The sequence below is a fragment of the Colius striatus genome, chromosome 2 (genome assembly GCF_028858725.1).
Source record: "Colius striatus isolate bColStr4 chromosome 2, bColStr4.1.hap1, whole genome shotgun sequence".
Classification (NCBI taxonomy): Eukaryota; Metazoa; Chordata; class Aves; order Coliiformes; family Coliidae; genus Colius; species Colius striatus.
The window spans coordinates 63,137,718-63,160,111 of NC_084760.1; the positions used below are offsets into that span (position 1 = coordinate 63,137,718).

A 22,394-nucleotide genomic window follows, 5' to 3' on the forward strand; every position below is an offset into this window, starting at 1 on the left:
CAACATCTGCATGCTAAAACTGATTGCATATCTTTTCCAGTGTGTCCCAGGAAAATCACACATAGCTTTTATAAGAGTAACTAAGTTAGTGTACTTGTTCCCTTATACTAAGAAACTAAACTGAAGCAGTTGACTGGGGAATTCAACAGCTTTCTGCATATAAATAATTTTATTTTTAAAACGCTTATATCAGTGATGGAAAGATTTTCCCTTCATTTAAAAACAGCCCATAAGACATTCTACTTAAACTACTTGGGTAGAAACAAAGGATATCTAGTCACTTTTTGTCCTGTCAAACCTCTTTGCTATATTCTGCCAAGTGGGACACCATTAATCCACGGCAGGTGGGGGGGGAAACCCCAAACAACCAACCCCACACCTCTATACACAAACCGTAAGGTGGCTACATTTACTTGCTTATATAGCATGTGAAAAATAAGCTGAATGAACACAAGTATTTCTGAACTCACCCTGCAGAAACAGTATTTATCTCATAAAAATCTCCCATATAGCTACACAAACTTGTCTGTAAATCTTGTTTTTCCCAGTTTTTGTAGCCCCCATCTCCTTCTCCTTGAGTCATTGCAAATGCACTCTCCCTTTTTGGACTCAAAGTGGCCATCGAGTCTCACAACTACAAGGTCCCATGGAAGTCTTGATGAGGCACTGTTGTATCTAATAGCCCCTCGGGGACTGATTCAAGATCCACAAGAAAGTTCAGGATGAGGATACAACCGGAGAATCAGGTTTTTGGCATCACATAAGCTCTAGACAGAGGTAGGGATGCATCCCTGCTGCACACCTGTTAAGCCATGTGATAGCTTTATACTGAGACACACCCTAGCAAACACTGGTAAAGCTTTTGGCCAATGTTTTCACTCAGGGTGATGCAGATTATACCACCCTTCACAGCTGGTGTGTAAATAATGTCTGAAAATTTTCATCAGAAATAATGCAGTTATGAACAACACACTTCTCAGGTAAAAACTAAGATCACATTGCAAGTAGAAGAAATTCAGGTTGATCAATTGTAAAGATATTTGATAAGTTCACCTCTCTAGGTAACGAAGTACTGCCACATGGGGGAAAAAACACCTCGAGCTACCACCCATAGCTAGGAAAATACGTACCCAGCATCAAACCATCGATGTCAAGGAGCGCTGAAGACAAAGGTGAGTTCTTATACAACAGCAGCAGTACCATGAAATAGTACTGCTATTTCATGGGGGGGCGGGGCCTGGAGTTATTAACTACAAAGGGTAGGTAGGCCTGCCCTGCTAATATTGCCTGCCTTGAAAATACTGTTGCCATCATCCAACTATTAAAGGCCAGAATTTTGGTCGGTTAAAGAGAGAGCGAGCTGCCTCAAACCCAGCGCCACAGCAGGGTCCTCCTCCTTTAACGTGGATCCATAACACCCGCACTTGGAACATCTCCGTCGGGAGCGAAGCGGTATGACTGAGTGGGGCCTGCTCGTCCATTACAGCTGTTACCTACCCGTGCTGCTCCTAGAGGCAGAGCTCAGCAGCCGGGACGGGGAAGGTGGACAGCTGCCCAGGCTGCAAGAGCCTCAACTCGGGAGCCGACGCGGCTACCTGTAGCGCGGGGCCTGCCACGGGAGGGAACCTGCCTCGCGCCTGCATGAAGCTGCCGACCGACAGAAACGCCTGGGCTGCTTCTGCGCCTCGGTGGGGGACAGAGCCCCAAAAGTCCCGCGGGGCATGGGATGCCCCACCACCGGCCGAGGAGACGGTCCCTTCTCTCACCAATCCGAGTTCCACCGTTTCAGAACTGGGGAAGGTTTTTCACAGGCATTTCTAACACGGTCAGCGAGGCCTCCGTGACCACCTGTGTGCAGACAGGACGGCTGCACGGCAGAGGGCAGGCGGCGGCGTGGCAGCTTCCCTCCGCCCCTCTGCAGGGCACTGAGGCCAGAGGCGGCCGCCTGCCCGGGAAGGGGCTCTGCCGACGGAGACCTGCGCCGGTCCCTCAGTGCGCGGCCCGAGAGCGCTGCGGCAAGGCTGTGGCGGGGGGCGGCTATCCGCCCGGGAAGAGGCTGTGCCGACAGAGCGGCGCGCTGCGGCCGGGGGCGGTGGCGAGGCCAGGACCGGCCGTGTGCCGGTGCAGGGCTGTGCCGGTGCGGCGGGGCGCGACGGCGGCCCCGCCCTTTCGAGCCGCTCGGGGGCCACTCCGCCCCCACGCGCCACCCCGCCGCGTGCGACGAACCCGCTCAGCCCTCCCGCGCGCGCGGGGGGTTCTGGGAACAGTAGTCGCCCTGCCCGCCGAGGCGCGAGGCGGGACTCCCAGAATGCATTTCTCGCTGGGCAGCCGCAGCGCGCGGTGACGTGACCCTGAGGCCGGCGCCGGGCTGAGGCTGCCGCGTCGCTGGGGGAGGGGTGAGCGCCCGCCAGGCCGGGGGCGGGGCCTGCGCCGCGGCGGCTGCTTCACGGGGACGGGGGTGGGCTGTGGGTGAGGGGCCGGCGGGAGGGCGGTCGTCCCCTGCCGTCCCCTCCCGCCCCTCCTCGTCCGGCAGCGGCAGGCGGCGGCGTGGCTCCCGGCCGATAAAATGGCGACACGGCGTAGGGGCTGCCGGTGCCAGAGGGCTCGGTGCTTGGCCCCGGGCTCTTACCACGGGAGGCGGTGGCGCAGGGGAAGGGACCCGTGGGGGTCGGCACCGCCGTGCGCGCAGGGCGGCTGTTAGAGAAGGCGGCGTCCAGGCGAGGGGATCATTAGGTAGCACCTGATGGTAGCGTATATAGTAGCAGCAGTCTGGTATATATATTAGTGAGTAGCACCCTTCAATAGCATGTCTGCCCCTCTGCTGTGCCTCTGGTGAGGCCTCATCGGGAGTACTGTGTCCGGTTTTCTTAGGAGGAACGGCTGTGGGACCTGGGGCTGTTCAGCCTGGAGAAGACTGAGGGGAAATCTCATTAACACTTAAAAGTACTTGAAGGATGTCAGGAGAGTGAGGTGGCACTTTTGTTGTGTCCCGCGACAAGACTAAGAGTAATGGACTTGAGTTGGAACACAAAAAGTTCCACTTAGTCACAAGTAAAAACTTCTTTGCTGTGAGAGTGATGGAGCCCTGGCACAAACTGCCCAGGGAGGGTGTGGAGCCTCCTCTGGAGGTTTTCAGAACCCGCCTGGACACATTCCTGTGTAACCTATGTGAACCTGCTTTAGCAGGGGGGTTGAATTAGATGATCTCTAGAGGTCTTCAAACCCCTGCCAGTCTGGGATTCTATGATTCTATATAATAGCAATACTAACTCGGCATCAAATGAGTTTTGACAAGGCCATTGCCTCTCTCTACAAAGGAGGTTATTTGGACAGGGTGGATCACAGCATCCTCATACCGCCATCGTTTTTTTTTTTTGATTGGCGCTGACTCAAGTAGTTGTGCTGTTTTCTAGCAATAACCAATGGGACACAAAGCTTGAGATCATTTTGAGGTACCTGTCTGCTGAAGATGATGCATAGGTTTTGCTGATCGGGCAGGCCTGGGCAGCTTCTGAAAACTGGATTCTCTTGTTTGAAGAAATGACTGACTGCTCATCTTTGAAGAAAGTATAAAGCTGTATTTCCATGCACTGTGACCTGTTTTCCCCCTTGCTTTTGTTGTAAAGCCCATTTTTAATTTGGTGTTTCTTGCCCTTTTTTTTTTTCCCCCTTCCCTTTGGAAAACAAGAAATTAGTCTAGATGCAGTAAACTGGAAGAAATGGAAGAAAGGAAAATTAAGAGGAGGAGCCCAAAATCATCTACCAGTCACCCTGCTCAGGTTGCTAACTCCAAGAAAAGCTCAGTGCCAGTCAGTAAAAGTACAGCTTTTTCAAATCCTGCACCACAGCCTGCAGTACAAAAAACAAAGTTAAAACGGTAAGCTTGGGGGAAGTGAGAGACAGAAACCTGGCAATGCTCTGATGGTCTAGTGGGTATTTAGACTGGCTGGGACAAAATGAAAAGAGCTGAATTCACACTTCTGATGACGTGTCTTTTTTAGCAAAGCAATTTGTTCAAAGCAATAGCAAGTAGCAAATTTATCAAAGCAGTAACTATTATATTGTTTAATGCAATATAACAGTTATTTTCTTGAAAAAGATGACTGTCAACACTGTGGTACATTTTATAAGCTGTTACACAGTGCTGTAGACTCATACCAGTAACAATTCCACTGAAGGGAGGCTAGATCTGCAAGAACCTAATGAAATAAGTTTTCCAAGAGTAGTAATATTTTGTATTAAGCTTCATATACAGGTGGAAAAAGTTGATGACCATTCTGGCATATAAACCTTTCTTTAAGTCTGAAGTTGAAGCAGCAATAGCCAAAAAACCACCCTAAATTGAGGCATGTTACTCCAAATTCAACCAGATAGGGTAATTGTTGGACTGTTCTAGCATGCAGACTGTGTAGCATATGTGATGTTTATAGACCATGTAAGTTGTTAGGTTGGAAAAATAGTAATTATTTCCCATAGGAAAGAACTTCTGACTTGCAGAGCATGGGACTATTCAATTGAAGGGTGGGGCTTAATATGCTGTAAACCCTGTTATTTTAACTAATTAAATAAAGCCTCTTTACTAAAACTATGATTTTTTTTTTCTAATATCCCATAATATCCTAAATTTAAACTTTTAGCCTCAAAATTTTTCACTGAATCACATTCTGAACAGACTCACCACAAGGCTGCTGAAGCAGACATGTTAATGTGAGGGAAAGGCTGCGTGTGCACATAAGGGGGCAAATTTGGGATGAAAACAACTCTTCACCCAAGTTGAATTGGTTTAGGATGCTGTCTGTCTGTCTGCCCATCTCTGGATCCAAGATGGAAAATGCTGCTTCTCACTGTCAACTGTGGGTTCATTTGGATTCCTAGTGGTTGTTTGTAGTCATCTATGTAGTTTCTGTAGGTACTGCTATGAATAAATTTAATGTCTAGAGAAAAATGCAGGTGATCTAAGAATTTTGATGGTTTTGTTGCAGTGGGGCTGTGAAGAAGTTTTATCATGTGAAGCATTTGTTTGGGCACGACTAGTTCCATCTGGTGTGTGGTACAGAGCACTGAGACATTGCTTTTGATGGAAAATTTTACAAAATTGGGATTTTGAAGGTGGAAAGAAGGGGCTCTAGGAAAATTTATCTGGAGGCAAGGTCACCAGCTTATAATGACATGTTTTCCACACAGGTGGCAGTCTATAGATGGTTGGGGCAATGGGAGCATATGATCATTGAGGGTTTTTTTCCCTTCTGCTTGAAAGAGAGTATGCAGATGCTTTTTGGGTGATTGTATGTAGATAAGGCCCCTAGGGTCATGAGGCATGGATGGGTAATAGACGTAACAAATAGGGCAATAAATGGTCTTTAGATTATTAAGGTGGCCATTACATACTTGTGCTCTGTTGATGTTTCCCACTATTAGTAGGAAAGCAAGTTGTTGGAGTCCTTCATTTTGCAGTATGAACTCATAAAATGATGGTTTATGTTTTCATGTTTTTATGACTTTATTCTTAAGAGAAATGGGTGATCTGGTTTTTAACTTGAGGGCTTGCAATATGTATTATATATTTCCCATTTCATCTTGAAAGCCCACATGTACGTTTGTCATACATTTCAGATGCTCTGAAAGCAGGAAATAACTGTTTTGTTTTGTTCCAATTTTTTGCAGCGTGATAAAAGAGAAAGCCAAACCTCCAGGTGAAGCAAAAGGGGCACAGGCAGCTCCAATCCAGCATTCTTTTCTCACAGATGTATCAGATGTTCAGGAAATGGAAAGGGGACTTCTGAGTCTCCTGAATGACTTCCACTCTGGCAAACTCCAAGCATTTGGTAAATGTGTGAATTGTTTGTATGCAATAATAGTTTCTACAGCTACACCACGGTACCATTTGCAAACCAATGTGCTATAGGGACAGACTGACAGTTTGTCACAGGAGGAGCTGTTGAATTACATGAGGTTTAACGTAATTTCATAGATCTTACTGCATTTTTTTAAATGATAGACCTGTTGTAAGGCTCTCTGTGGTGTGAGATGATTGAAATGCCATTTCATCGTTCCTTTCAGCATGGCACACCAATTGGCTTATGGATTTAAGATCATAGAATCACAGAATAGTAGGGGTTGGAAAGGACATTTAATGATCATCTAGTCCAACCCCCTGCAGGGGGATCTAGTTGGACTAGATCTAGGGTCCACCTAGATCAGGTCACATAGGAACATGTCCATGTGGGTCTTGAAGACCTCCAAGGAAGGAGACTCCACAACCTCCCCAGGCAGCCTGTGCCAGGGCTCCCTCACCCTCACAGTGAAATAGTTTTTTCTTGTGTTTAAATGGAACTTTTTGTGTTCCAGCTTCATCCCATTACTCCTTGTCTTGTTGCTAGATACCATAGAGAAAAGGGATGCCCCAACCTCTTGACACCCACCATTTAGATATTTGTAAATATTAATGAGATCCCCCCTCAGTCTCCTCTTCTATAGACTAAACAGCCCCAGTTCCCGCAGCCTTTCCTCATAAGGAAGATAACCAAATTTGAAGTCACTTATTTATGGTAGTATAGGAATAACAAGATGTAACTGGTTTTAGCCTAATGGTTATATAGCATGTTAACACTTCTGACTGTTGATAACAACTTCTGTGGAATCCAGTACATGTATTTTACACAGCTTTCTCTTCTGTCTTAACATCTTACTGTTCTTACTGTTTCAGAGTTGGTGGAGGTTTCAAAAAAACCCCATTTTTTCCCCTGAACTCCGTAGAAAGATGCATATGTGCTTTGGAAGTTTAGTTTTAGGTCAGCACGTCATGTTAATTCCAGACTGATTTAAAAAGAGAAGCTGAAAAAGTTATAAAGTATCAATGACAAGGAAGAAATCCCCAAGCTTTATCAAAATTAGAAAGAAAGTTTGTTGTGATCAGTTAAAAATAACAGGCCTTTCCTAAATTGGTGAGAAATTCAGAGTACAGAAAAAAGATGTAAATTCTAGAAACCAGTTTAGTATCATCAGTGGTTGTTGTAAGTTCAGCAGAATACCAGACAGATGACAGAAACTTCAGTAGTGAAACAGGGAGAAATGGCTAAGAAAGCAAATGAATTTGTATGTATTTGGTGTTTACGTTCTCTAATGTAAAAAACTGCAGCTGCACACCTTCATCTGTTCTCTCGGGTGTCTTGATCTAAAGCTGTTACTCATCTTTTTAGGAAATGAATGTTCCATTGAGCAGATGGAGCATGTGAGGAGCATGCAGGAGAAACTTGCTCGCCTCAATCTGGAGCTCTATGGGGAGATGGAAGAACTCCCTGAAGATAAAAGAAAACTGGCCAGTGACTCCAACCTGGACAGGCTGCTGTCAGATGTAAGTACTGGGAAGGCATAAAACATGGAACTTCTCCCCCAGCACTCAGCTTAGGAAAACCACACCGCTGGGTGTGCAGAGATCTACAGTTGAGGAGACCATGGCTTTGTAATGAACCAAAACAACCTCACCTTGGTTTTGAGGAAACACAGGAACTCCTTTTTGGTTTTTTCATAGGCTGCTGCTTGTTTGGTGAGTGGAGCAGCCTAGCTGTAACCTGCCCGAGGATATCGGCCTTTTTAGGACAGCCACTGTACCAGAGAACTATCATTTTCTTTGTGGTCCATCCTCTTACATCTGGGGAAGACCACATGTAAAAAGGAATTTCCAGTTGCATATTCTTCACAGCTTCTCCTTTCCCTTGTGTATTTCCACTGTTTAAAACTTCTTTACGTTTCCTGAGATTGGAAGATTTAAACTTAATTTGTGACTCGGCTCTGTTGGTGTCGAGTTCAATGCAGGTTTGCCTTGCTTTGTGTAATAAGATCGTATATCTCAGCCCAAACAATTAGTGATTCCCTTCATTTAAATACATTTTAATGTATTTATTTCATCGTATCATTGTAATTGGTGCATTTATTTGACTAACTGACATTTCTGATACTTTATAAATTTATATTGCAGCTAGAAGAACTGAATTCATCTATGTATCCTTTTCCTTAACTGTCTATTTTGCGTTATAGTCACTATTAACTGTAATCAAGTTACAGTATAATTCCCCAGTACTTTGCTGGTGTCTGTACAGGAGTCAAATTGCTTCAATAATGTCCTTTCTTTTAAATTAATAGTGTAGCAGCATAGATTTTAGGTTCTTCCAACACATACATGACTGGATCTCAACACTTCTGATTACAGGCTGTTTTACCCTGGGGTGATTTATTTAGCCAGTGTGTACCACTCCAGACAATGTGCTGACAGTTGATGGCAGAGCCCAGCAGAAGCAGGGTCATTGCACAGGCATCTCACTGAGACACTCTGAAACAAACATACATCATAATAGCCCTGCTGTAGTGTTCAGAAGCATTCTGTCCCATAGATAAGTGAATTGTGTTAAGTTTTAGGGTTTTTTCTAGAAAAGCTGTTTATCACCAATTTTACTGTGACTACTAGACTGACCCAATTTTTTATTTCTAGAGTCAGACTCTGGTTGAGCCAAATACTTCAGCAAAGCTCTGGTAATTGAACAAATATGTGCTCTTAGCCCATCCAGAAGAAGATAAAGCTGAATGTCTTAGCTTGATAGCTGAATATCTTAGCATGATATTGATAAGCTAAGAACACGGTTGAGGACTGTTGCATTCTGTTTATCCTGCAGTTATTTCTGATGTTAATGCACTTTGTATGCATGGAGGAAGGTGGGACTTGGGTTTGTAACTTAAGGTACTGCCCTGGTATATGCATTCTCTGTCTGTGGAAAGCTGTTAAGGCTTGGTCTTACACAGAAGACAAGGGGAATGTGATAGTATCTACACACAACAGTAATAAAAATAACCTGCTGTCCCACTCAACCTACCAACTAATTCTGGAGGTAGGTAACGTCACCTTGAGGAAGATGAATCTACTGGTTGAGAGCTAGCATGGGAATTCATAGGACTGAATTCAACTTGCTGGGTGCACACCCACCACAGGACTAAGCATAGTCTCATGTAACACTGCTAGATTGTTTATACCTTATCTATATGTGAAAGTATTATTCCTTAATTGTTTGCTTCAGCCAAAAACTACATTTAGCAGATGCTCAAGATATTCCACCAAATAGTGCCACAGGCTGAAAGCACAGCTTTGTCAGTTTGGATTCTCCCAGAAGCTTTTCTTTTGTTTTTTTCCCTGCCACTGGAATCTGGAACAGTTGTGGGTTTGTGATTGTTGGGTTGGGTTTTCTAATTTTACACAATGAAGAATCAAAGTGCAAATGCAAGTGTTTATTTTTGCACATTCCTCTTTGTGCACTGTGTAATGTCATGACTCTAGTATCTAGAGTTTTAAGTAGGTTACTGTGACACCGTGCTTGGTTTTATTGCCTTATTTAACAGGAAAAAAAAAGGGGAAACACGAAAGTACATTTCTTCTGCTCCCTGGTGTTCATAGGGTTGAACATGGTATATCTAAGTTCGTTAGCATTTATCCAGTTTTTATGAAGGCAGCAGTAACGTTGTCTTTCTGATCAGGATGTAGACAATCTGAACACTCTCACCTTCAGCATTTCACTGGTCACTGACGGTACAGATTAATTTATTATCAATTCAGTAAAACCCATTAGCAACTTCTCCGAATGAAACATGATGTAGTTATTTGTTCAGCTGTGTTAAGAAGACCAGAGTTCTTGCATGGTCTGAAAATTTACAGAGTTTACTTTTTTTCATTACTGTGAATAATTTTAAAACCTGACTAAATGAGAACTAGCGTGCATGCCAACAGTCCACACCGTTTTATTGAGTATTGTGAAATTCCCAAAGTGAGGAAACAGATATGTTTCAGTAAATCCAGTGTATGCAATGTTGTAGTCATTACAGTGTTATAAATAGTCTGGTATTAATTGGTATCATCTTTGTGTTCACAGTCAGAGGAAAAAAAATCTGTATGAGTGCAAAATCAGACTGGGTTTAGAGCCAAAATTTCTATCCTGGTCTGTCAAACTCTGCTTCTAGTTCTAGATTTATTTCAGTGTCTAAGTAATACATTCAGATTCTATATTATATATACTTACTGCGCAACAAATTAAATTGTTACCCCTCTGCCTGAGAACGAAGCTTTTCCCTGTGCACAGCGGGCACGTGGCCAGGGAAGGAAAGGCCCCTTTTGTTTTGGCACCTCTGGAGAAGAAGCTTCTTCCCCCACAGGCTGCAGTTGTGGATTTCATCAGCTCCAGCTCCTTGTGTCACACATTGTGCCTGCAGCAGAGGACAGAAACAGCACTGAAACACGACAGCATGCTCTGGCCTCAAATTCTGCCTAGGCCACCCTTCATTCCTCCCTGCCTCACCCATCAGGCAAACCTCAACAAGGAACCAACCAGTAAGGATCACAGTTGGGCTTTTCCTTGAGGATGTTCTTGTTCTTTACACAATTTATCTCCTGTGTGGTTGAGAGCCTCCAGTTGTGAAGTTGTGCATGCTGCTTGAAGTACCTTGCAGTCCCAGCCTGCTGCTGGGTATGTACCTGTCATGTGAAATCCAAAGACAGCTTACAAGAACTTCGAATACAACATGCTTCTTGCACAATAAAACCAAGGTGTCTGGGGATTTTTTTCTGTCACTCTTTAGCCAGTTATCAAGCAAATAATCCTTTTCTGCACAGTAACTTCTCACTGCTGGCACGTTGTCTTTGTTTATATTCAGACTTCTGAACATCAAGCAAAAAAGCAAGTTTTATCCTCACACCTCAAGGTGTGAGGCTGGTTATGGCAGCAGAAGTCACCAGCAGAGCTGCATTTATAGAAGTGAAATGACATTGTCACAGCTCATTTTGATCCAGGAGAGCTGTACCCTCACTAGCAGCATGTCTCTAATACAGTGTATTGCAGGACTGCAACATATGCTGGTCCCCAAAACACACTTTTAACATGTAGTTTTCATAATTCAAGCTGGTTTACAATAGATATAATTATTTTGCGTTTTTGGGCTCTGCTACCTAACTGCCTAGGCTTGTGACTTCACATTTCAAATAATTTACAAATCTGTGGTCTCAGATGTCTTGATCTTTAAGTTTCTGAGGCAATTTGTGCAAGCATATAACGCAGAGCTGGAATTTGAGATATGTCATTTTCTCAAGCAGCCCTTTAGAATTATACAAGAATTAGCAACTTTTTCTTCAACCACCTTAAGCCCAGAGGCAAACACAAGTCACAAAGAATGCATTCCGTGCAAATAATTAAGAAATTTAAATTCTCTTATCTCCTGGATACACATTTGAGCCTTTTAAATGATCCATTAATGGTGTATGCTCATTATGTTTGGCATTCATAACAAGAACATTTTGTAGCGAGCTATTTGAGAGACTCTCTAGGTGGTAATAAAGTAATCACAGCTCTAGGCTCTCACAGAAAAAGAAAAAATCTAACACATTTCTGGATGGGTTTTTGGTAATTATAAAAGTACGTAAGTGGCTGCAGAAAATGAGCTGCTTTTCTGTTATCTTGTTTCCTGGAGAACTGTTTCTGGAGATGGTGAGCGTACTAATGCTGAATGTTCCCTGGCCTAAACTCACACTGATAAAGGAATACAGTGTTTGAAAGAAGGGGCTCTTTCCTGAGTCACTGCTCTTGGAGTGAGGTAACCTAGGGACATCTGTGTCAACCTCGGTAAACTAAAAATCAGGAAGAAAGGCAAATAGGAAAGTATCTAAGAAAAGAGAGTTTGGAAGAGATGAGAGCCAGGGGTATTAAATTAACTTTCTTCAAAAACAGCAAGATGAATTATTAAGGCATTAAGAATCTTATATTCAGAAAATATAACAACTCATAGAATCACAGAATGGTAGGGGTTGGAAGGAACCTTTAGAGATCATCTAGTCCAACCCCCCTGCAGAAGCAGGTTCACCTAGATCAGGTCGCATAGGAACATGTCCAGGCGGGTCTTGAAGACCTCCAAGGAAGGAGACTCCACAACCCCTCTGGGCAGCCTGTGCCAGGGCTCCCTCACCTGAACAGTGAAATAGTTTTCTCTAATATTTAAGTGGAACTTTTTTGTGTTCCAGCTTCATCCCATTACCCCTTGTCCTGTTGCTAGCTACTATAGAAAAAAGGGATGTCCCAACCTCCTGACACCCACCCTTTAGATATTTATAAATGTTAATAAGATCACCCCTCAGTCTCCTCCAGACTAAACAGCCCCAGTTCCTGCAGCCTTTCCTCATATGAAAGATGCTCCAGTCCCCTGATCATCTTGGTGGCCCTGCGCTGGACTCTCTCCAGCACTTCCCTGTCCCTCTTGAGCTGAGGTGCCCAGAACTGGACACAGTACTCCAGATGAGGCCTCACCAGGGCAGAGTAGAGAGGGAGGAGAACCTCCCTTGACCTGCTGCCCACACTCTTGATGCATCCCAGGATGCCAGTAACTCTTACGTTTCAACAGTTAAGGTCTGACTTTTTTTTTTCCCCCAGTAAGTTTATTAAAAATGACAGATGTATACAAATGCTGACAGACCCAGGCTGAGCAGTGTCTTGAAATTCTCATTTGTGAAAAGGAACAGAAAGGTAAATTTACAGCCTGCTGACCTCATGCTACTAGTGTTCAGCAGGTTGTGTTTTAGAGCTGCAGCATCACAAAGGGACAAGGAGGAAAGGTGTAACACCGAAAGAAAAGCCTGGGTAAATTTGGATCATCATCTGTAAATTCATTTCAATCGGTAAGAAATTGGGAGTATTTACTACAGGGTTCAACGGCACATCAGAGCCTTATAAACCACAGACAGTATGTTGAGACTTCACAACTAGGTTGCATTCTTCATATTTTACATGGCATATTGAGTGTTGATGCCTATTCAGTCTCCCCACTGATCCCAATCCACCACGGGGTTATGTTGCAATTCAAAGTAATTCACCTTTAACACAATACATACTGGGATCCTGAGGCAGCCGTGTAAGCATTTTTCATAGGCTTCAACTCTTGAAACATAATGTATTTTTACTTTTAGTTCTACTTATAATGGCAATTTGAGAACGCCATCTTACCCTCTTCACTTTCTCAAAGCAGAGCTGGGTTTTTCTGGGTTGGGTTTCTTCTTTTTTGTTCAAAAAATGAAGATTGGAAATTGCCCATGAAAGGCAGCAATACACAACTCTTGCTCCAGGAGTGGCACAGATGTGGGAATGCTTTGTCAACATAAAGTCTCACACTTCTTGGGAGAAACTGAAACACCTGTTTTCATGTGGATAATTTCCCCAACTATTCCTTTCTGCAAATAGCAGCTACTGTAGGTGTAACATCTGGTTTGAGGATAGTTTTTTTTTTTCCTAGAAAGGTGCTATCTACCCCATGGAACCAGGGCATACAGCTCACTTCTTAAAAATGAACATAGCAGCCAAATTTGGCCTAAAAGCACATGAGGATGCAAGCAGGCTTACTGTGTGCCAAAGGAGCTCCTTCTAAATGTACTTGCATTTCATCACTCCTCACATGATCGAATCTGCACTTCATGTTGAATGTCACATACACAATTCAGTTCTAGGCAAATAAACACCAAGTTTTGAGTTCACAGAGTGTTTACGATTACTAAACACACACGTTTTAGCCAGCAATGCTGGAAATTAATTCCTGTAAAATTACAAATAATTGAATTCCCTGCCAGTGATCTGTGCCTTGTGCATCTCATTGTCGTCATCACAAAATGTGGGCTTTATCACAGGTCACTTCACTCACTACAAAAGACAAATAAGTACATACCAAATGTGCAGCTGACTGCCCAGAAGTGCCAACCAGCACACAGTGCAAAATGGTCAACAGCGGGAACGAGACATCAGAACAGGTCTCACATAACTGCATTGTAAATGGAGAGAAGGTATTTTTATTAAGACCTTGCCATGGTTTAACCCCAGTCAGCAAGTAAGCACCACACGGCCACTCTCTCCCTCACTCCTCCTTGTCTGTCACTACCCCTGTCCCCACAGTGGGATGGGGAGAACTGAAAACAAGTAAAACATTTTAATAATTTACATTAAAAACAAAAAACTGCAGTGAAAAGATACCCAAGAAAAGTAATGCATGATGCAATCCTCATCACCTGCTGCTCAATGCCTAGGCTGTCCCTGAGCAGCCATCTGCCCTCCCTGTCAGCTCCCCTTGGTTTGTACAATGGGCATCTTATGGTGTGGAATAGCCCTGGGGTCAGCTGTGTCCTGGCCATGTCCCCTCCCAGCTCCTTGTGCACTTCCTCAATGGCAGAGCATGGGAAACTAAAAAGTCCTTCACTTTGGATAAGTGCTGCTTAGCAACAACTAAAACTTTGGTGTGCTACCAGCACTATTCTCACACTAAATGCAGAACACAGCCTTTTACCAGCTACTAGGAAAGAAAATTAACTCTGTGCCAGTTGAAACCAGGACAGACCTGCATCAATAAAGCAGAACAATCTATACACAACTGAAGGCTTCAGCTGGCTCATAGCAAGGAGTTATTACAGGCTACTGATTGTTACAGCGAATGCACATGAGCTGCAGACCAGCTGACATGTTTTAATTTGGAGGTGGCATTCTAGAAGACTTCATGCTACTTGCATGTTTGCTGCTTCACTCTTGAGAGCAGACTACTACTGCTGTACCATATTTTACAATTTCTTAAAATTGTTAAAAGCTTGCAGAAAAAAAACCACTGCTACAAATCATACTCTTTCAGCTTTGCTTTTGAAGAAACAAAGAATGTTTTTTAAAATCTGGCAGTAGAGAAACTGAATGTATCACTCTTTATAAAACAATGCTCTAACTCCACTAGTCTGAACAGCTAATTTCAACACAAAATATAAGGCAACTCTCAGAATGCAATGACTGATAAGGGTAACAGTATACTGCATATAAGAAACAGCATCAAACATCTGAGCTCATGTGATTTGGCTTTTGTATACCAAACACCTTGATGAAGGAGCTCAGCTTCTTTCTTCATCCTAATTAACTTGCTGACACATCTTTGCCTTCTGATGTAGACGTCGTCGTCTTCTGCGCCAGAAGCACTTGCAGCAGATAGAGTTATAAATTCAAGGGCTTTAATTTAGTGGAGTCCATGAGGTTTCTAACCTAAGACTGTGATTGAAATTCAAAGTTGGCAGGAGACTTTGATTTCTAAGGCAAGGTTTTAAGTTCCAGATTAGTCTGAAACAATTGTTCTCAGAAGCTCATGAAACTGCCTCAGCAGATCTAATGTAAGCATACAGCCATGGGTTCAGAAAGGCACACAAATAGAAAGCAGCAGTCCCCTTGAAGCAACTTGGCACTCAAAAGGCTGCTAGGCTGAAATGGAAAAATGTGATAGCCATTTAATTTTTTGTCACACACATTTCAAAGTTGAAGCCCTTTGGGCTAAATCTACCTTGGGATAAGATAAAAGTGTGCCAAATGTAGATTTACAAGGAAATCGATTGCCAGTAATTTGTACTTTACAAACATCAAAAGTATGTTTTTAAACACCCTGCTCCTCATATGACAACAGCACTGGAAAAGGCCTTCTCTTCCATCAAAACCAGTAAGATATGGTCTAAAAAATAATCAGAGTGGCTGAACTGCCTGTTTATAAATCTGTAATCTCACCTATTAGGTAACGAAGTTGAGTTTTCTGCCAGAAAAGTTGGGTCTTCAATAGCAAATGAAAAGCACGTTGCAGCTGAATACACCATTACTTCTGTAAATGAATTCAGCCAAAGAACTGCTGGTGAGCTGCATCAGGAAGAGAACCCTCAACTCCAAAGGCTCTCTGGGTAGGGATTCTGAAACAGTTTCCAGCCTTCAAAATTGTGTGTGCTTGAAAAAACTCCAGCCTGCCAGGGCTGTAACTGTGCACATCAGGGTGCTTACTCTTCATTCACTGTCCTCAACGAAAAAATCTAACAAATAGTGGCAGGGTGGGACGATAAAAGAGTTTAAAAACATGAAATATGTGAGGTCCTGGAAAACGTCACTACCGTGTACATTTTCAAAATCCTCAAGTTTTTCAAGTTTCTCCACTACATTAGGAATTCATAATGTCATCTTGAACAGTGTCTAAAAATGGAACACTGTCAAACAGAGCAAGGAGGGGAAATAACTTGTTTCTTGTTACCATCCCAACACTTCAGTAGGATCGTCACACCTGTTTTGCATGGGTTTGTCCAGACTGGCAAGGAACTGTCTTTACACAGTTTGAAAACCACTAAAAAATATGCAAGCTTTTAAAACAGCTCCTTCTATAAAGCAGCTCGTCTCTAAAAGATTGACCAAGTACAAAGATCCAGCCAGAGAAGCTTTTATTGCCAAGATGGGAGATAAGAAGAGAGCACAGGATTCTCAAATAGCAGTTGTCACTGTTTTTCTGTGCAAAAAGCTTTACAAGCATAAATTCCTGTGCAAGAAAACTCAGCTTTTCCCTTTTAAAACTACCAACATGATTAAACATTTAAAAAGGCATCTGTCTGCTCCTCAATGAGTGGCATGTTCCAGGTCCATCCCTTTGACTGATGACCTTGTGCTCAGACTGAATGTGTGATGTCTGGATCCTGAAGAACAACAAAAATGAAAGCTGCAGTACATGATCTAGAGCCAGGAAAATCAGTTTTACATGAATACTTCTCCTAATGATCCTTCCCATCTAGGTTTTGAAAAACAGTGACACACTTTGTATAATAAATACTAAGTAATTAAAGTGGTGCTTAATATTAATTTCCTGCAATAACAGTACTTTACAATCTTTAAGTAGGTCTCAGATTCTTGAGTAACTGCAATCCCTGTACTGCTATTTGGTTCCCTAAAGAATCAGTTTATTTCTGACAATTTTTAGCGTAATTTTTACCCCCACAGAATTTATGGAACAGTTCTTGCATTGTCACGTTTTGACTAGTTAAAAAATTGCTTGAAATGCTTTAGTCTCAAAGTCCCAAAATAAAGAGCCTAACTATTAACATGGAATATTGATTTTAAAAGATCAGTGTTACTAGCTTAGCTCCTACAACTTACCTCATTTCCTCATCGTTTTGACTCAAAATGCGAGTTGTTAAAGCCTCATCCAAAACTTTTAACACATGCGAATAGATGAAGTGGATGAGAACAGCTCAGTTCAATGAGCTCTTCAGCACAAACACCACATAGGAGTTGCTACGTACAGTACTGGGATAAGGACTGCATAATTAATACAACTAAGGATCACATCGGCTTGATCGGGGATAAAGCAGTCATCTTACTCTTGGCTAATAAAGAAAACCCATTGGTACTTGCCTTTTTTCCCCACTACATGATTATATACACATACCTCAGAAACCATCTGTGCATGGACTGTGAGTTGGTCTATGCCTTCTGGCATACTGCTCTCTCTCCAGTATAACGCGTACCCAGAGGCGAGATGCGCAGTAAATCCACTTACCTGCCAGTTCTTGAGATTCAACTGCAATGTCTGGTCTAGGTCAAAGCAATGTTTCACAGCACACAGTTCTCAAAAAGCATTCACACCTCTGTCAGGAAACATGGCTCAGACTGGAGTAGTGCCAAAGAGAAATGCAGACTGCCTTTGGGCTCTTAGAAGAAGAAGAGGCATGAAATGCAAGAGCTGAGTTTTCTTCTTGTAACTCAAGTCTATCCAGCAGGATGAATTCAAATATTTAGAGCTAGGGATGGAGAACCTTTAAAAGCATTTTCTGAGGAGTTCGTTACTGCACAAAATGTGATTACACTAATAATTACTTGAAAAGCTTTTACCAGAATCGTTACAATCATTCTTAATACATATTTAAGACTTCTGCCAGTCAAAAAAGTTGACAGAATCTATAGTAGCTAGACCAATGGACAATCTGAACAGCTTAATACAAGCAGATACTTCAAACAATGTTTTTCCTACTCAAAGGCAAAAAGGGTTTCTATTTAATTCTCAGACATATCACAGAAAATGAGAGATCACTGAACCATGGGACTAACCACAGAATGAGTTAAGAACCATTATATAAATCACCAGATGCAGTTTATAAGCAGCAAAATTATTTTACATTGTTTTCTGTATATTTTTAAGCTACAGCTTACTATGTAAATGCTAGAAGATAAAAATAGCCAGGAAAATAGACATAGAAATGCACATACCGTATTCCTGTAGCAAGTTCCATATTCCTGTAGGAAGTTCTACTTTTTGCTAAGCATGTGCCTAGAGACCATTTTTATTTTGGAATTTGTAAGCAGAATTCAGAGTTGAGTGTCTCAAAGAACATGCACTTTTTATTCATGTTCTTTTAACAAAAAAGAACCCTTGCCACGAATTCAGTTCCCGGTTGCTCTTGTCCCCTGTTCAGAAGGAAAGAACCCACACACATCTACAGATACTATAGAGCAGAAACAGAATATTTTTTAAAAATCATTTTTTAATTTAAACTATCATCAGAACAAAGTGAAACTTGAGGTGGTGCTGCATTTCAACTGTTTGTTAGTTCCCAACAGTACGGAAATTTAATACTACTACACAGCACCAAACTTTTACTCAGGGTGAAAAGTCCTGCTTTGACTGGAAGTTATAATGCTGCCTGGGTCACTGGACTGAGCTGGGAGCCATTACTCCAGTTTTGCTCACGCTGCTGGCTTATCGTACCCTTAACCATGGAAGGCTGTTATTTTTCTCTTTTTTTTTTTTTTTTTTTGACAATCTGTATCCCCAAAACATAACACAAGTCAAGAACCGTACTGAATCAGAACCGACTGTGGCTCTGGTTCTGCAATGAGACCAAACAGGCAGATATCCATATTAGCACTGAACTTTGTTGAAATAAGGCTTTACATGGAGACTTGTGGCACACTTCCATGACAGCTGTAAATCTCTCCAAGTGAAAAAAAAAAACACTAAAAAAAGCCATACAATATTTCTAATGGCTGACATTAGATCTAAATTTTGAATATTAAAAAGTTAATCATTGTAATAGATCAGAATTTTCCCCCTTCCTATTTAGAAACACCAAGATCAGTATGAGACTTTCAACACTTAGGTCTTCAATAGTATTAAAATAACAAAAAAAAGGAACATGAAACAACTGAAAACACACAAGTTTCTCAGAAACTGGAAGACTGGGACTAGAGTAAGTTAAACAAAAAGAGCAGTTTGCAGATAATCTGACCACCCTATCAGTGCAACTAAGCCAAAGGCCAAAATATTGAAAAGATGGAAATCTTCAAACTACTAGAACAAATACAGTCTCACAGTTAAGCGTGTGCCAATACAGGAAACATTTATACAGAACCCTAAAAACTGATATGCATCTGTGACGGAAAATAGGGGCACATTAGAAAAAAAAAATTAACCAGCATTTCAAGTTTAAAACCATTCAGACTATCATTGCAACAAATTTGTTTCAATTTGTGTCAGGATTTTCAATCTAATTTAATGTAAAATAAACCCCTCAGAACCTACAAGGAAAAAAAGCAAGCATTTCTTACTTTAGTTTTAAAAGCTGGTGATTCAGGTGGTTCGAAATGTAGCATTGGCAGACCTACTTCAACTTGCACTGATTTTAGAGGAAAAGACTATGGAATCTACTTGAGAAAAAGGTCTGTCTTTTACTTTCTACAGGCTTAAAGTTATAAGCATCTTAATACCTTCAGAGCAGCAGTAACGGGCTAAACAGGCTACCAAATAACACAAGGTCTGAGATCAAAGCTGTACATTTATAAGGTGTCTTGAATTCACAGAGATCCTGAGGATCTTAAAATCAGAAATCTCTCATTGGGTTACCTCCTAACTCTAGAATGAAAAATAATAATTAGTCTTAATACTGCAACCATACACTAAGCGCCGGTACAGAAAGAAAGAGTAGGCTGGAATGTTTTTAGACTAGTAAAATAAGTAGTTTTAAAAGCCCAACTAACTGGGCTTGTATTTTTCAGGGTAACAATTCTTTTTGTTCTCATGTGAAACCTAGGCAGACCTTAGATATTCTGACAGAAACACTTCCAGAGTAAATAATCTGCATAAGGTCTGGACTGACATAAGTTCAGTCTACCCCTTCAAACCTGTACAAACGTCTTCAGCAACATGCTTTACTCTGCAGACTCAGTAGTTTGCAGGTCAATCTGAAATCACCAAAGGAAGTCCACAATTACCATGCTGGAAATGAAAAGAAACTTCTCACAGCTTGTTTTGATACGATAGTTTGAACGAAGGTTTGATTTCACAGGATTCCACATCAGGACTGAAATTTTCTGAAACATCTACAAGCAGATTGTAAATCCACATGAAACCAGAATGAATTTTGTATTAGTACTATCAGCTTTCTGCAACCTCACAGCAACTACATGTACTATACTACTATGAGTTTGCATCAGGCTCTACTTTTACCTTACATCCTAAAAAATACAAGAGGTGTCGAAAAGCAAGATGCACGCATGCACCAGTTCACATGTCTACTGGTAAATTTATATGTCCAAGTGAGAAGTAACACAGAAACTCACAGTATTTATCAATAGTCTCACTCACTTCATTTTGAAGTTACCAGCTTGATCATCCAAACACACAGATGCTGAATAAAAAATGCAAACCTCAACCTTATTCCTATTTAAGTGGACTAAATAAATATGCATTCAGGCTTACAATTAAGCACATGGTATCTGGTACCCAAGACGGGCAATGGCACTGCATCTATAGACACAGCTACACATAGTTGCAAGCTTCCTCTGGATCCAGTATTCAATCTATTTGTGCCTGTTTTTCTCTTACTTTAAAACCACCAGTAAAGGTAAGAGGACACAAACCTAGAATAACATGAAAAATAATACTTCATAATGCCATCTTTCTGAAAATTTTAAACCCAACATTCTATCTTGGGATCAACATCATATCTAATTTCAGTTACATTTTTGTCAGTACTCGCTTTGTATTAATTCAGAACAGGACAATTTTGAGTTGTGACAGCTGAAATGCAATGCCACTGAAAATCAATGGATACTTTTTCTTTCACAAGTGGAACAAAAAACTTCCTGCTATTCTGCACACACAGCTATTTGCAAAAGGAAGTTTTAAAACTTCAGAAGTTTCCATTGTTTGAAAAGGCTACAAAAAAAGAGGATAAAACCCATTCACAAAACATCTGATACTTTTGACACATAAAGTTCTAAGAGTTTTTAGCATGTTTCCTGGTTAATGAGTCAATCTATGGAAGCAACTTGGTGAAAACCATAAAATCCATTACAATTAGCCTCCTAACGTTCATTAAAATGGCACATGAATTAATACTGCTTTTCCATGGGAATTTTCTTTCTTGAACACTACTTCATCCTCAAAGTATAGTGCAAACCCAGGAATATACTCCTTTTAAGTACCCTTTGACAGCAGAAACATCTCTTGATTTTTCTGTGAACTTCTTCCTTTTGATAGAAAGCAGGTGACTAAGTTCCTTCATGAGAGCAGTGAAAGACAACAGGACTGAAGCTCTAAAAGGGTTTGTTGCAAACTGCAGCACTCTTCTTCCAAAGGTAGGGATACATAACAGAACAAGTACAAGCTGAAGGCATGTCACTTCTGCATTTTCTGACAGAATACGTTCAAATACACCTCCCTTTTCCTTGAAATACGTACTGCTTTTTCATATAAGACTGAACTCAAGCTTTGTATCAGTTCAAGGTCTCCAAAAAAGGCACAGCAGCACTTTATATAGAATGCTGAGGCACAGCAGCACTTTTATATAGAGTGCTGAATTCCACAGTTTAATGAAACGTGCTCCTAAGACACCACAGGAGTTCCCAAAGTGTTTCCTTCAGCTTCTGAGAAACCACATGGCTGAAGCTACCTACCATCCATACCTTCCTCTTAAGTCTAACACAATCAATCACATATGCCAGAAACCCTTAACAGGTGCTCACACACACACAAGTGTTTATGGTTTACAGCAACTGCTATAATGCTCATTCTACTCACTTCCCACTCATGCAACACCATCTTAGGACAAATAACTGATTTTACTGCATCCTTTCTCATTATGCAACTGTTCTCTCAAATGCTAGTCTTTCTAATTTGCCCTTTGAATGGATATGAAAGACAATAGGCTACTTTCAGAAGACATTCCCTGTTTCAGAGTGCTGTCTCTTAAATTTAACTTGTTCCATCCCATGGACCAAACCTCCTTCTGTCAGTTTAAATGCAATCTTATTTAAGCCAAAGAGAGAAACAGTTAGTCCTCCAAAGTTAGATGACAGAAAGCGAAAGCCACCATTACTGCTATATGGAATATATCAAAGAGTTTACATGAATTGTAGAGTGGGATGTAGTGCTATCTCTCTGAGCTCCTCAGTAGGCTGGGAAACATACTCCAGTCATGTTAGCATCAATAGCAGCATTACTCTAATTTGGGGGTTTTTCATCAACACATTACTGAATGTCAAAAGCTGAAGTTGCTTTCACTA

At 41.6% G+C, this 22,394-nt stretch overlaps 1 protein-coding gene across 5 annotated transcripts; it reads left to right on the plus strand.

Annotated features, from left to right (window-relative positions):
• The first annotated feature begins 2,324 nt into the window (after positions 1-2,324).
• Positions 2,325-9,272, plus strand: CCDC28A (coiled-coil domain containing 28A). 5 transcript variants are annotated; one of them, XM_061990975.1, is made up of 7 exons: positions 2,330-2,396; positions 3,414-3,567; positions 3,689-3,877; positions 5,665-5,825; positions 7,200-7,354; positions 7,979-8,001; positions 9,069-9,272. In XM_061990975.1, the coding sequence occupies exons 3-7, from the start codon at positions 3,720-3,722 to the stop codon at positions 9,124-9,126; spliced, it is 555 nt and encodes a 184-aa protein (XP_061846959.1). In that variant the 5' UTR covers positions 2,330-2,396; positions 3,414-3,567; positions 3,689-3,719; the 3' UTR covers positions 9,127-9,272. The 5 variants fall into 5 exon arrangements, with proteins under 5 accessions (XP_061846960.1, XP_061846959.1, XP_061846958.1 ...); XM_061990974.1 differs by lacking the exon at positions 2,330-2,396 and adding an exon at positions 2,462-2,733; XM_061990976.1 differs by lacking the exon at positions 3,414-3,567 and having other exon boundaries at positions 2,325-2,396.
• Positions 9,273-22,394: the final 13,122 nt, after the last annotated feature.